Genomic DNA, 13,099 nt, shown 5'->3' with positions numbered 1-13,099 from the left:
CCTGGAGAGGGAAGGGACTCATGGAAAGTATGTGTTAATGTGGATATCCAAAATTGGACAAATATCAAAATCCGGAGATTGTTCATGATGCTGAAGGGTCCTACCAACCAAACGTCAAAGAAGCCCTTCCTGATCATCCCACCCTCACTATTATGATAGGTGATTGAAATTCAATAAATAACATAAGTAACAATCATGTTTAAATCACATTGCTTTCTCCAAAGAATCATTGGAACTGTTAAGGATGCTGGGGAATAGTGGCTTTGTGAAATGCAGACTACAGTGGTACCTCGGGTTCAGTACTTAATTTGTTCCGGAGGTCCGTTCTTAACCTGAAACTTTTCTTAACCTGAAACCACTTTAGCTAATGGGGCCTCCTGCTGCTGCCGCGCTGCCGGAACACAATTTCTGTTCTCATCCTGAAGGAAAGTACTTAACCCGAGGTAATATTTCTGGGTTAGCGGAGTCTGTAACCTGAAGCGTATGTAACCCGAGGTACCACTGTACAGTCCCCAAGATTGCTTGGGGAAGACATGTGCTCTAAATGTATGGGGGGGGTGTATGCAGCAAGCCTTACAAGGAACAGTTGAAAGAGCTGATTATGTTTAGTCTGGATAAGAAAATATTAAAAGGAGGCATGAGAGCAGCCCTCAAGTATCTGAAGGACTGTGGAGTGGAACTGTTCACTGTTGCACCCAAGGGCAAGACTAGACCCAATGAGGTGGAAACCGTGGGGAAGCAGATTTTGGCTAAACGTTAGGTGATGCTTCCTGACATCATGAATGCTTTGACAGCAGAATGGACTGCACTGGAAAGATATATGGCTTCTGTGGAAGGATAGCCAAAGAGGAAAAATACTGTTCTTCTCACCTTTGCGTGTGTGTGCACACCGATATGTTCTTTATTGGGTTTCTATTTTCCTTTCATCATCTCATTTCCTGCCCCAACCTGCGAGTAGGAGGCTGCCAAAAAAAATATTCCCAATAGAGAAAAACATTGTGGATCCCATTCTGTTTCACAACCATCTCCTGCAAAACATACCGACCGAGTCCCAAATTATGCTTCTTACGACGAGTTGGTGTATTAGAGCACGCAAAGTGCTTCTTTTATTTAAGCCGATTTAGAACGGTGAGGTGGAGGGGAGGCTAAAGGATGCTCAGGTCCGTTCGATTCCTGCGTGCACAGGAGTTGTCAAACGGACCGTCATTCTCCTCCTGCCATCCCTCATTTTATTTCATCAAGAATGTGGCTTCTGGATCCCAACTTCTGTCGTGGCAGCAGGGCGGGTTGCCCCTTGGCTGACAGGGGAGCTAGTAGATGGCGGCATTGTGCTTTTTTGCTTGCCTGTAAGAAAAGACAACAATAAGATATGTGGATGCTGCCCAGGCTTTCAAGAATGCTGATATTAATGCCTGCTCTTGAACGTTAGCAAAGGCTGATCCAGAACTACTAACCTGGTTCCCTCCAAACGTTTTGGATTACTAGCTCTCTTCAGCCCCAGACAGTGGTCAGGGATGATGGGAGTTGTAGTCCAACAACTTCTGGAGAGCCACAGGCTTCTCATCCTTGATCTACTTGATCTTTGGCAATGCCAGGAGAATGATACCAAGGTACCTGGAGATGGACAGCGCTATCGTCCAACACCACGCTGCCTCTCCCTATCCTCCAACGTTTGTGCCCATATCCCTGCCCAAATCACCGAGAACTTCAGAGGAGTTGCTGCTGGTGGCCCCCCATGGCTCAGATGCGTGGCTCATTTCCACCAGAAGCGCTGCATTAAGTATTACAGGTGAGACTCGAAAAATTAGAATATCGTGGAAAAGTTCGTTGATTTCAGTAATTCAACTTCAAAGGTGAAACTAATATATGAGATAGGCTCATGACATGCAAAGCAAGGTATGTCAAGCCTTTCTTTGTTATCATTGTGATGATCATGGTGTACAGCTGATGAAAACCCCAAATTAACAATCTCAGAAAATTAGAATATTCAATGAAATCAGCAAAACAAGGATTGCAAATCGAGCAAGATTGGACCTCTGAGAAGTAGAAGCATATCTCGCTTTGCATGTCATAAGTCGATCTCATATATTAGTTTCACCTTTTAAGTTGAATTACTGAAATAAATGAACTTTTCCACGATATTCTAATTTTTTGAGTTTCACCTGTATTTGCCCGATTCTGTGGAGCTGCCTCCCAGCTGAGATTATACAGGCCCCCTTCCCATTGAACGCCTGGCAAAGACCTCTTCTTCTTTCAGGTACCCTAGAATCATAGAATAGAATTGTAGAGTTGGAACGGACCATGAAGGTTGTCTAGTCAAATCCCTTGCAATGGAGAGAGATTTTGCCCAGTGTGGGGCTCAAACCCATGACCTTGAGATTAAGAGTCTCCTTATGCACTACCGACTGAGCTGTCCCAGGACTGAAAAAGACCTTTCTCCTACAGCTGACATTTTCTGTTTTGATGATCAGTTGTAACTATTGGTTTTTTTTAATAACTTTTATTCACACTGTTTAGAAACTTCGGTAATTTAAGCCATATTTAAACACCTTTAGTAAATAAGATGAAATCTGCTGCCTGTGGCAACTGCCACACTCGGCCTCATAGTAAGGCATGAAAAGCACTTGCATTCCCCAACCCCAAGCAACACTATGAATATGAAGAAGTGTGAAGAAGTGTATCTGAAGAAGTGTGCATGCACACAAAAGCTCATACCAAGAACTAACTTAGTTGGTGCTACTGGAAGGAATTTTTTTATTGTTATGAATATGAAAGAAGGTCTTGTCTGGGAAGGTGCTACTGGAAGGAATTTTTTTATTGTTATGAATATGAAAGAAGGTCTTGTCTGGGAAGATTTTGGACAACGAACGAAATAAAAAATTGACAATGCAAAAAGCAACGGGGGGGGGGGGGTGGCAGCAGGGGGAAGGAGTCATTGAGAGCAGCAGATGAAGCCACAGGCGTTTTGGGTTTGGTTGCAAGGGGGGTGGGGTCCAACTGAGACAAAGATTAAGGCATTTACATAAAAGGTTTTGTGATTCTATTTTTAGGGGATGATTTAAGGAAGGGGCTTAAGCAAAGGCTGCATTTCCTGGAAGGGGGATCTTCCAGAAGATTACGGCTGGCAGGGAGAGAGGGTAGGGTGGGGGGTCACTTACCCAGCGGGCACACCCCATTCTTGCACGCCAACACAGGCTCCCCCAGATCCTCGTTGCGCAGCGATGCTGCTATTCTCCTAGCCACATAGCGGCAAACTGAATTGGAGAGAGGAAAATACTTAGCGATCTGTTATTTCCCTGGGGGACCTGGACACATCTGTGTGGCTGGTACTGGCTCCTGTTTGTAGGTTTGCAAGAAGTTTTGTGAGGCGAATTATTTGAATTATTGCAAAAATTGGTAAAGAGGAGAATTGTTAGTTAAGATAATTAAAGGCAATATGAATTTAAGAAATGCAGAAGTGATAAGAATGGTGGATCATCAGAGGTGCTGATGGAAGTCCAAAAAGATTGTATAAGAAGTGAAGTTTTGTTGTATGTATGCTAATTAATATGTTAAAATGAATATATCTATATCTATATGTATGTGTGTGTGTGTACTAGCTCCTGCCCAGGAATTCAGCCTCTAGTGAGCACTGACTTACTAGCTTTCTGCCTGCACACAATGTGCCCCCCCCTCCCGATTCTAAAGGAACCCAGGAGTCCGGGCTCCCTTTGCAGACCCTATACGTACCACCAATTATAAGTCAGACCATGCTTCGGGAAGGAGAGCGCCGGTCAGCTTGGAAGTTCTGCTATAGACCCCTTGCATAAACTGGATTATAAAAGGCAGGAAAGAAGGAGGTGGAGTTGAAGAGTAAAGAAAGGCATTATGGGAAATGTAGTTTTATTACCTCTACTGCAAGGTCGGGGGTGGGGTAGCTTTGTTGATCCGTTGCAGCAAAGCAACAAAGGCTTTTAAGGGGTTTAGGATTAATTGTTAGGCTCTAAAATGCCACAGGCCTTTTCTACCCCATCTCAGAAAACCCATGAGTCCCTTCTTGGGGCTGTAATTTGCTTTTAGTACTGTATTTTTAAATTGCCATAACCTGCCTTGAGACCTTATGGTGAAGGGCAGGCAAGAAATCAAATAACTAATAATAATGTAGCGTATCTTCCATAGTCGTTTATGGAGTTTCCAGGCATCTTCCTGCCCCATGTCCATATTTCTTAGCCTTTTTTCTCGTTTTCTTTTTAAAATGACTTGTGGGGTTTCCCATCAGCATTGGCGTTCCTGTCTTTCTGACTTTACCTGTCCTGGCATTAATATATATGTACTATATTTTTTTTTTAAAAAAAGAAATGAAACAAACCTTTCATGCTGGAAAGCAGCAGAATGATACTGTCAGCTTTCCAGGACAGGCTTAAAACATAGGGCATTTTTCATATTTCCTGTATTTCTGACAGAGGGTTCTGGTACAGAGCTTGGAAGTTGTGAGTTCACATCCTTTCCGTGAATATTGTGGTTTTTTTAAAACCTCAGCTTCTCTCTGGCAGCTGACTGAAAGCGGCATAGACAAGATGCCAAGAGGAAAAGGGGGTCCCCTATAAATTGGAAGGGGGGGGGTCCCCTGTTTCATAACGGCGAGGGTGGGGTAGTCAGGGAGGTCTCCCCTGGCTTCTGGCAAAATAAATAAATTATCCCTTCTTGCCTGCCTGCCTTTTCTCCTAGCATCTCCTGAGGGAAGGTTTCTGCTTACAATGGTTGCTAAGACAGGTGGTTGCTGAGGAAATGACGTTTGGGGAGGGGGGGAGAGGAAGAAGAAGAAGGGGGGAATGTGGAGGGGGACTAGATAAACGAGTGTATGACTGAGGGAGAAGCTGAAGCATATGCCCTGCTCATCCATTCAGTGCTGAGGACCAGTACTGAGCAACTGAGGTAAGGAGAGGAGAGCATGGTTGATAATAATGATAATAATAATAATAATAATACATTTTATTTATATCCCGCCCTCCCCAGCTCAGAGCAGGTAACAACAGTAAAATGATAAAACATTATAAAATCATTTCATTATAAAATTAATTCCAATCAGATTAATGGCAATGATAATGATTGGGGGGGGGGGGGAGGGAATAAATGGAAATTGTGAGACATAGGATGAAGCGTGAAATATTGGGGGACTTTCACAGACTAAAAAGATAATTAAGCATTTTGCTGCTCTGTCAGGAAGGTCATTGCAGCATGGGTGTGTTTTTGGCGGGAGGAGAGATGGGGTGCTGAATTGTTTGAGAACCTCTTTTGTTCTGTTTTATGTGGCGTATTAAATCTATTTTGTGTTTGGAGCCAGTTTCTGGGGGACAGCTGGGTGTATATAATCTTCATAACGAGGGAAGCTGTCAAAGACAAGCCCTGCCCAGCCATTGGTTGACTTGCTGTGATGTCATCAAATGGTCGCTCGCATTCTAGTGGCTCGGGAGAAAATGGGAGCCCTAGAAGGTTGACAAACACGGCAGGGCCTTTCTGGCACTACTAGCGAAAGGCAGTGGTCAAGCAGTGTGCGGCATTTAATTTGGATAAATGCCCAAACTTCCCCTTCACATTTAGAAAAAAAATGCTTCTTATAGTCCTAGCTTGCTTGTCCTCACAACGACTCTGTTATTTAAGCTGCCGCTGTTCCCATTTTACAGATGAGGAAGTGAAGCTGGAAGACTGTTGGCATCGACCAGAGCCACACAAGGAAACCTTGGCTGAGCTGGAATTTGGGGTGGGGTGGAAAGGTAACAACTGTGCGCACTGCCATACCCCACACTGAGTCTCAGAGGCGTCTGGGCTCAGTGTGGGGAGGCAACGCAAAGGCGGCGCAATTGCCCATTCTTTTCAACGCCATTTTGTGCTTTTTCTTCTTCGCTGTTACTAGGCCGGATTGCCTCCTGGCGAACAGCTCCTTAACGCCCTGCCCTTCCCTCGCTGGTGTTCGGGAGCATCGCATCCCCAAAGCTGGCAACAGTTTGATTACATGATGGCAAGTACAGAACCGGTCACCGAGAAGACGCCCGGCAAGAAACCCAACCAGGGGTCAGCCGTTGGCCAAGGGAGCAGCCGTGGAGCAGCCGTTGGGAGTGGAGGAGAGACAGGGAGCGGGGCCGAGGCGGAAGGAGAGGACCTGAAAGAGAACCTGCCCCCTCGGGACCCAGCCGGCAGGGACGTCCCTTGGGCCTGCCCGGATGGCACGTTTGTCAAACTGGTCCTGGAGACCGGCACGGGTTTAGATAAGCCTAAGGAAGGCTCCCTCTGCCAGGTCTTCCTCGAAGCAGAGCCAGGGTCGCCCTTGAGTTACCCAACCCACCGCTGGGCTGAAGTGGAGCTGGGTGGCGGTGACGCCGAGTGGGACGGGGTGGTGGACCGTTGCCTGGAGACGATGCTGGCCGGGGAGCAGGCCGAGGCGAGGTTGGCAGCGGAAGGCACCGTGGCCATCCGGTTAGTGAGCTTCACGGAGGCCAAAGACTCCTGGGAGATGAGCGCCGCCGAGAAGTGGGACTTGGTCCTCAGCAACAAAGAACGGGGCGGGGAGCTGTACCGGGCAGGGGACGTTGCCGCTGCGGCACGGCGCTATGCCAGGGCCTTGCGGTTGCTGGTCGTAGCTGCCCCGCCGCCGGACTACGACCAGATCAAAGCCGAGCTGCATGCCAACCTGGCTGCCTGCCAGCTGAGGCTGCACCAGCCAGCCAATGCCGCCTGCAACTGCACCAAGACCCTGGCCCTGCAGCCGGCCAACACCAAGGCCCTCTTCCGGCGGGGCCTGGCTCACGATGCCATGAACGACCTGGAGGGGGCGGCGCAGGATCTGAAGGGGGTTCTGCAGGTGGAACCAGGGAACCGGGCAGCCCGGAGAGAACTGGAAAGAGTCATGGAGCGGATCAGGGCGCGGGATGCCAAGCTGGCCCGAGCCATGCAGAAAATGTTTGCCTGAATAAAAAGAATAATAATTTATGATTTATACCCCGCCCATCTGGCTGGGTTTCCCCAGCCACTCTGGGCGGCTTCCAACAGAACACTAAAATACAATAACCTATTCAACATTAAAAGCTTCCCTAAACAGGGCTGCCTTCAGATGTCTTCTAAAAGTCTGGTAGTTGTTTTTCTCTTTGACATCTGGTGGGAGGGCGTTCCACAGGGAGGGTGCCACTACGAAGAAGGCCCTCTGCCTGGTTCCCTGTAACTTGGCTTCTCGTAGCGAAGGCCCTCAGTGCTGCTGATATTGATCTCTGTGCTATGTTTTTTTCACCTTGCCCTTTTATAGAGCACGTGTAGCGAATGCAGTACTCTCCACGTGTTTCAGACTACAACTCCCATGGTTCTCATGTCATTGGCTGGGGCTGATGGGAATTGTAGTCCAAAACTCTCTGGAAGTACCAGGTTTGCTTCCCTGAATGGGTTATCCCCTGTCCCATTTTTTCCCCCTTCTCTGTGACGTGAATGATGGTTACTCTGAATACCAGTTGAAGGAAACCACAAGGGTTTCCTGGGGTTTCCCATAGACATTTGGTTGACCACTGTGGAAGCAGGATGCTGGACTATGTGGGCCATTGCAGCAGGCTATGCTTCTGTTCTTAAGTCCATTTGAGTGGAGACACAAACCCTTGTGTGGGAGATCAAAGCATAATTTCTGTGCAGCCACACAAAACTGTACACAGATAGAGATCTTGGCACCCAGCATGGAATTTGGCTGGGTGCAGAGACTGCTGCCTTCCTTTTATTTTAAAAATGAGCACGTTTGCAACCCTTATGGATGGAAATGTATGGGCTGGTGAAATCTCAGCAATTAAAAAAAGGGGGGACCTGTTTAGCAATATCACTGCCCAATGCCACATACGTTTCTGTTTTCTGCGCTGCTGGGATTACATCAGACACATGATTTTACTAGAAATATTGCCTAGAAGTCAACACCTTCAAAATATTACCCCTCATCTCACACAGAGCTTTCATTTTTTTAAAAAAAAATGTAATGACAAGTTTCTAGACCTTATGGCTGCAAAACCACTTAGTGTGAAAACGCATGGATTTGGTACAATCTTGGAAGGAAGGCTGGGAAGAGGGTTTCAACTTGCATAGGGCTTCAATATTTGGTGGTGTTTTTTAATCATCCCATAGTTGCAGAGCTGAATAAGTAGTGCTTTTCTTTCTTTCAGGGGGCAGCGCGTACAGACTTATTTTGCCCTACAGACCATCTCTCCCTTATCTTCATGCTCTTTAACACAGCCTCCTCTTTCCCTAAAATCCTCCGAAAAGCAAAATTCTGGAAACTGTACAAACATTCCAGCCACTCATAAACTGTCGTAATTCCCTCCCCTATGTGGTAGATTATTTGGGATGTGGAGAAGGGGTGTTTCAAGCAATCCCAAGCCGAAACCTTGGCGTGACCCTGAAATGATGGTGCATTGCTGGGTGATGGGTTCCATTCGGGTGTTTTGATGTAGCCAAGAGAAGCTGCTCAGAAAACCCGCAGTTCTCCCTTGCTGTTACCATATCTTCCCGTTTGCCTCCCCTGCAGCCAACATCCCTTTACCGTGGGCTGTCTCACACGCTGCTGCTTTGAATCCATACGTACCCCTCTTGCTGTTCCTAAGCAACCGTCTCCTGAGAGACAGCAGAGCTTGGGAAGTCCATATCGGACGGTAAACCGAGGGGAAATAATGGGGAGAGAAGGGGGGTGGGAACACCGGGTTTTGAAAGAGAGAGAGGAGGTGAGGTGAATGGCGGGGGAGAGGAAATTCTGAATTTTCTGGCATAGCTCGTAACCATCTGCAAAGACACCAAGAGGAGCTGAGGACAGGCAGGATCCAGGAGGAATAGATGGGCCAGGTTGTGACGGGGGGGGGGGGCTTGGCATCTATCCGCATTGTCGAGAAAAAGGCAAGGGGTCCCACGCAGAGCAAACTGGGATGCTGGTAGCTAATGCTGTTTAAAAATACAGCCAGGTAGGATGTTGAGAATCAATCAAATGTCTTTATTAAGTAATATATATATATAGAGAGAGAGATTCTGTAACCAGTCACTTGCAAACAGAGAGATAATAAATAACGGAGTCCAACATCCAATCAAAGAAAAGTGAGTGTGCAGGGAATGAATTGGGAGCTCATGTGACGGAATATGGGGTTTGGTGGAGTCTGGGGCGGGGCGGGCGGCCTGGAAATGAGAAGCCGAACAGCCACTACCCAGATTTAATTATGCCCTGCAGCTCCTGAGCCATTCAACATATGCTCACACTTCTGCGCCCATGTCTAGCCTCATTTATGCTAAATTTTTCTCAGTGCCCCTTGGAGCCAATGTACTTGTCATACTGAATGAAGTGGTACGATGCCATGTTTAAAAACACCCCACCCCTAAAAAAACACCCCACCCTTCCCTGCATTTAGTAAGCTAGCCCATCAGCGTGAAAGGTTTAGCATACGGTAGTTCTCCCATCCTGGACCAGCAGACTATAGTCCAGAATTCTGCCTTTTTTTAGCACAATATGCTGACCGTCTCTAAGGTTGGCTCTGTACACAACGAAGAGACAGAATGAACTGTCCCGTTTCAGATCGTAGCTGGGGAATGCCCTATTTGAAAGTCTGCTTATAAACAAACAAACCTCATTGTAAATAAAACAGTAGTTCCCCAACCTCCCCACCACCACCACCACTCTCTGCAGACCACTGGAAAATTGCTGACTTGATTATTTTTCTTCCCAGCGTGGTGCCACGCTAGATACTGTATGATTTCTAGGGAAGGTTGGGTTTTGTTTTGGTTTTGTTGCTGCTTTTATTTCTTATATATTGTATTTTATTTTGTTGTGTAGAATTCAAAGTGCAATACAGTAAGCCATAAGAAAGAAAAGCAGTGATTAAAACGCAAATTAAAAAGCAACATGGCTTTTTAATGATGGATGTGCCGTCTCCCAACCTCAAACACAAATCCACAGACATACTGCAGATCCCGTGAATGAAGCTTGTGAGCCACTGGTTGTCTGTGGACAACAGTTTGGGAAGTCCTGTCTATCAGGAAGCCCCGATAGAAACCTATTGTCAGGACTGCCGCTAGGTCCCAGCTCACAGAGGACCAACGCCCAGTGGATGTTATATACAAAAGTCTTTATTAAAGTTTAGTTTCCATTTCCAAGCTCTGGGCGCGCAGACCCACGTCTTGACGCTAGACCGGCTAAGTCCCCTCTGACTCACTGCTCCACCCACACCAGTTTAAGATTCTAGCCCGGCTCCACCTCTTGCGCTGCTCTTTCCTGCGCTGGGTCCTTCTGCCCTCTGGGGTTCCCTCCTTCCTGGACTCCTCTGACGCTGAGCCTCCTGAGTCTTGCCCCTCCCTCCGGCGGGCTTTAGGACCTGGCTCCCTTCCCGGGCTCCCCGCTGTGCCGCGCTCCTGTACATTTGAACTTGGCGCGCGCGCCCAGCCGGTGACTTTCCTTCTGACCGTTTCCCCGCTTCCTGATGTGGGCGTTGCCAAACCTGACTCCTCTCCTCCCTCTGGTGGTGAGGACACTGGTCCCGACTCCTGGGACTCCCCCTCCCCACTGCGCTCTGGTGGAGACGCTGGTCCTGATCTCCAACTGCTGCTCAGGGACTCCCCGCTGGCCCCTTCCTCCTGGGGCTTCCCCCCTGGACCCCCCTTCGCTCTGGCCACCGGCGCTCCCTTCTGTGAGTCCTCCGATTCGCTAGAGAGGCTTGTGGAATAACTCTGGCCACTGTCACTGCCTGCGCCTCCCTCGTACTCCTCCTCCTCACTCTCCATTTGCTCCCCCTCCTGTGTCTCTCCTTCTGAACCCCTGATACCTATCTTCCATAAGAAAGGTCTCGTCCATCTCTTCTCCTGTTGTTTGTTACATTTTCTATTTAAAAAATCCCGTCCTTCCTTCAAAGAGCTAAGGACAGAATACATGGTCCCTCTGTTTAATCCTCACCACGACCCTGTGAGGTAGGTCAGGCCGCGAGACGGTCATGCAGGAAGCTTTGTAGCCAAGTCAAATACTCATATATGTTAACTACTCTTAGTCTTATCACTGATACTTAAAAGCCGCTCTGGGGCTTGGGAGTCATTTTTGGTTGAAGAACAGGATTAAAAAAGAAATACGCTTCACCACTACATCACATGGGCTCTATTTACAAAGTGTCGTTAAGGTAGGGGATCAGTTTGGTGTTCTGTTTTTTTTAAAAAAGGAAAATGCAGTCCCTGCAGCTGCAGTCTGAAGTACTTGTAGACTAGGCCTCACCGGGTTACTTCGTACAAGTCAAAATGCCTTTCTTGCAGCCTTGCCCTGGCTTCTGCCTGCACACTGGAAATACCACTGTCACACCCTGTTTTTTGAGGTTCTGCTGCTGGTTCCCCATATTTTGCCCTTTCTCTTTCTCCACCTATTTCTTTCTGCTTTTTAACAAATAAAAAATAACTAAAAGTGGTTGTGGTATGTTTTTCATATGGCAGCCAAGGAACGGCCTTGCTCTCCAAATGAAAGTTTTAAATGACTATTACCTCTATAGGGGACATGAGTGGCGCTGTGGGTTAAACCGCAGAGCCTAGGACTTGCCGATCACAAGGTCGGTGGTTCAAATCCCCGCGACGGGGTGAGCTCCCGTTGCTCGGTCCCTGCTCCTGCCCACCTAGCAGTTCAAAAGCACGTCAAAGTGCAAGTAGATAAATAGGTACCGCTCTGGCAGGAAGGTAAATGGCGTTTCCGTGCGCTGCTCTGGTTCACCAGAAGCGGCTTAGTAATACTGGCCCCATGACCCGGAAGCTGTACGCCGGCTCCCTTGGCCAGTAAAGTGAGATGAGTGCCGCAACCCCAGAGTCGGTCACGACTGGACCTAATGGTCATGGGTCCCTTTACGTTTACCTATTACCTCTATAAACCCAGCATGTAAGGCAAGCAATGTGGATAAGAGATGGCTATATTTTAATCTACCCCCAAGTATTGAGAAGAGAGTGGGAAGGAATCCGAATACAGTGGTACCTCGTGTTAAGTACTTAATTCGTTCCGGAGGTCCGTACTTAACCTGAAACTCTTCTTAACCTGAAGCACCACTTTAGCTAATGGGGCCTCCTGCTGCTGATGTGCCGCCGGAGCACAATTTCTGTTCTCATCCTGAAGCAAAGTTCTTAACCTCAAGCACTATTTCTGGGTTAGCGGAGTCTGTAACCTGAAGCGTATGTAACCTGAAGCTTATGTAACCCGAGGTACCACTGTAACTGGCTACATACAAGGCTTTGTGTGATAGCTCAGTCAGTAGAGCAGGAGACTCTTCATCACAAGATTGTGGGTTTGAGCCCTACATTGGGTGAAAGATCCCTTCATTGCAGGGGGTTGGGCTAGACTTATCCTTGTGAGTCCCTTACAAATCTACAATTCTATGATTCTTCTTTATATAAACTCCAGGGCTGGGTGATATATCAGTATATCATCCAAAACCAGTTTGAAGTCCATAACTGCCTAGGGACCTCCGGGTATAGGGCAGTATATAAATTCAACAAATAAAAAATAAAATAATATTGTGATATCGGTTCCATAATCTGGCAATATATTGTGAATCAAGATGTGTGTGTTAGGTCTGGCTTTCAACATTGTGATAAATCACCAGGTAAACATCGTGATATACTGATATATCATGATGTCTGAAATAACGATGTAACTATGTAGAGGTGAACGGGGTAATGTCCTGGCAACTGCTACTGTTTAGGGGTCTAAAACCGATAAATTTCACAATGTTGAAAACCAGGTATTGCCCAGCTCTAATAGCCATCACTCCCCCTGCCACCACAGGGGAGAAGAGATTTCTTTGTCCTACTCTCAATTTTTTCCCCGTACGTTCTTTAGCGATGGGAATTTTTTTAAAAGAAGAGCCATATGAAATGGAGAGGTATTTTAAAAAGAGATGCTTTTAAGCAATACCGGGCATTCTTCAAAGAAACCTTGAGAAGGACTGGGAAGCTAGGAGCCGGTGCTCAAATGAAATGGTGAAGGGAAGGCTATGGCTTCCTAACTGCACATGAATATTTTTGACCGCTATCTTGAATAATGCTTTGGGAATCAACCTATTTTAGAAGGGGTTCCTATCTAAAACAGAGAGCTAAAAGACAA

At 47.1% G+C, this 13,099-nt stretch overlaps 1 protein-coding gene and 2 long non-coding RNA genes across 4 annotated transcripts; 1 reads left to right on the top strand and 2 right to left on the bottom strand.

Moving 5' to 3' along the window:
* Nucleotides 1-3,153: 3,153 nt before the first annotated feature.
* On the bottom strand, nt 3,154-4,257 carry LOC310838100. The gene is made up of 2 exons (XR_014560665.1): nt 3,730-4,257; nt 3,154-3,254 (listed from the first exon to the last, which is right to left on the bottom strand). It is a non-coding gene; the product is annotated as an uncharacterized lncRNA (long non-coding RNA).
* A 31-nt stretch (nt 4,258-4,288) lies between these two features.
* Nucleotides 4,289-7,090, top strand: FKBPL (FKBP prolyl isomerase like). Its single transcript, XM_083725109.1, has 3 exons — nt 4,289-4,914; nt 5,664-5,753; nt 5,894-7,090. Exon 3 carries the CDS (start codon nt 5,993-5,995, stop codon nt 6,944-6,946), a length of 954 nt encoding a protein of 317 aa, XP_083581235.1. The 5' UTR covers nt 4,289-4,914; nt 5,664-5,753; nt 5,894-5,992; the 3' UTR covers nt 6,947-7,090.
* A 1,872-nt stretch (nt 7,091-8,962) lies between these two features.
* LOC310838126 lies at nt 8,963-12,350 on the bottom strand. Of its 2 annotated transcripts, none has more exons than XR_014560702.1 (4): nt 12,219-12,350; nt 11,865-11,974; nt 10,800-11,496; nt 8,963-10,034 (listed from the first exon to the last, which is right to left on the bottom strand). It is a non-coding gene; the product is annotated as an uncharacterized lncRNA (long non-coding RNA). The 2 variants fall into 2 exon arrangements; XR_014560703.1 differs by having other exon boundaries at nt 10,800-11,489.
* Between the last annotated feature and the right edge of the window lie 749 nt (nt 12,351-13,099).

This window comes from Podarcis gaigeae (assembly GCF_964106915.1).
Source record: "Podarcis gaigeae genome assembly, chromosome: 2".
Classification (NCBI taxonomy): domain Eukaryota; kingdom Metazoa; phylum Chordata; class Lepidosauria; order Squamata; family Lacertidae; genus Podarcis; species Podarcis gaigeae.
Note: the sequence above shows the minus strand (reverse complement) of the source record. Positions and strands in the feature narration are given on the sequence as shown.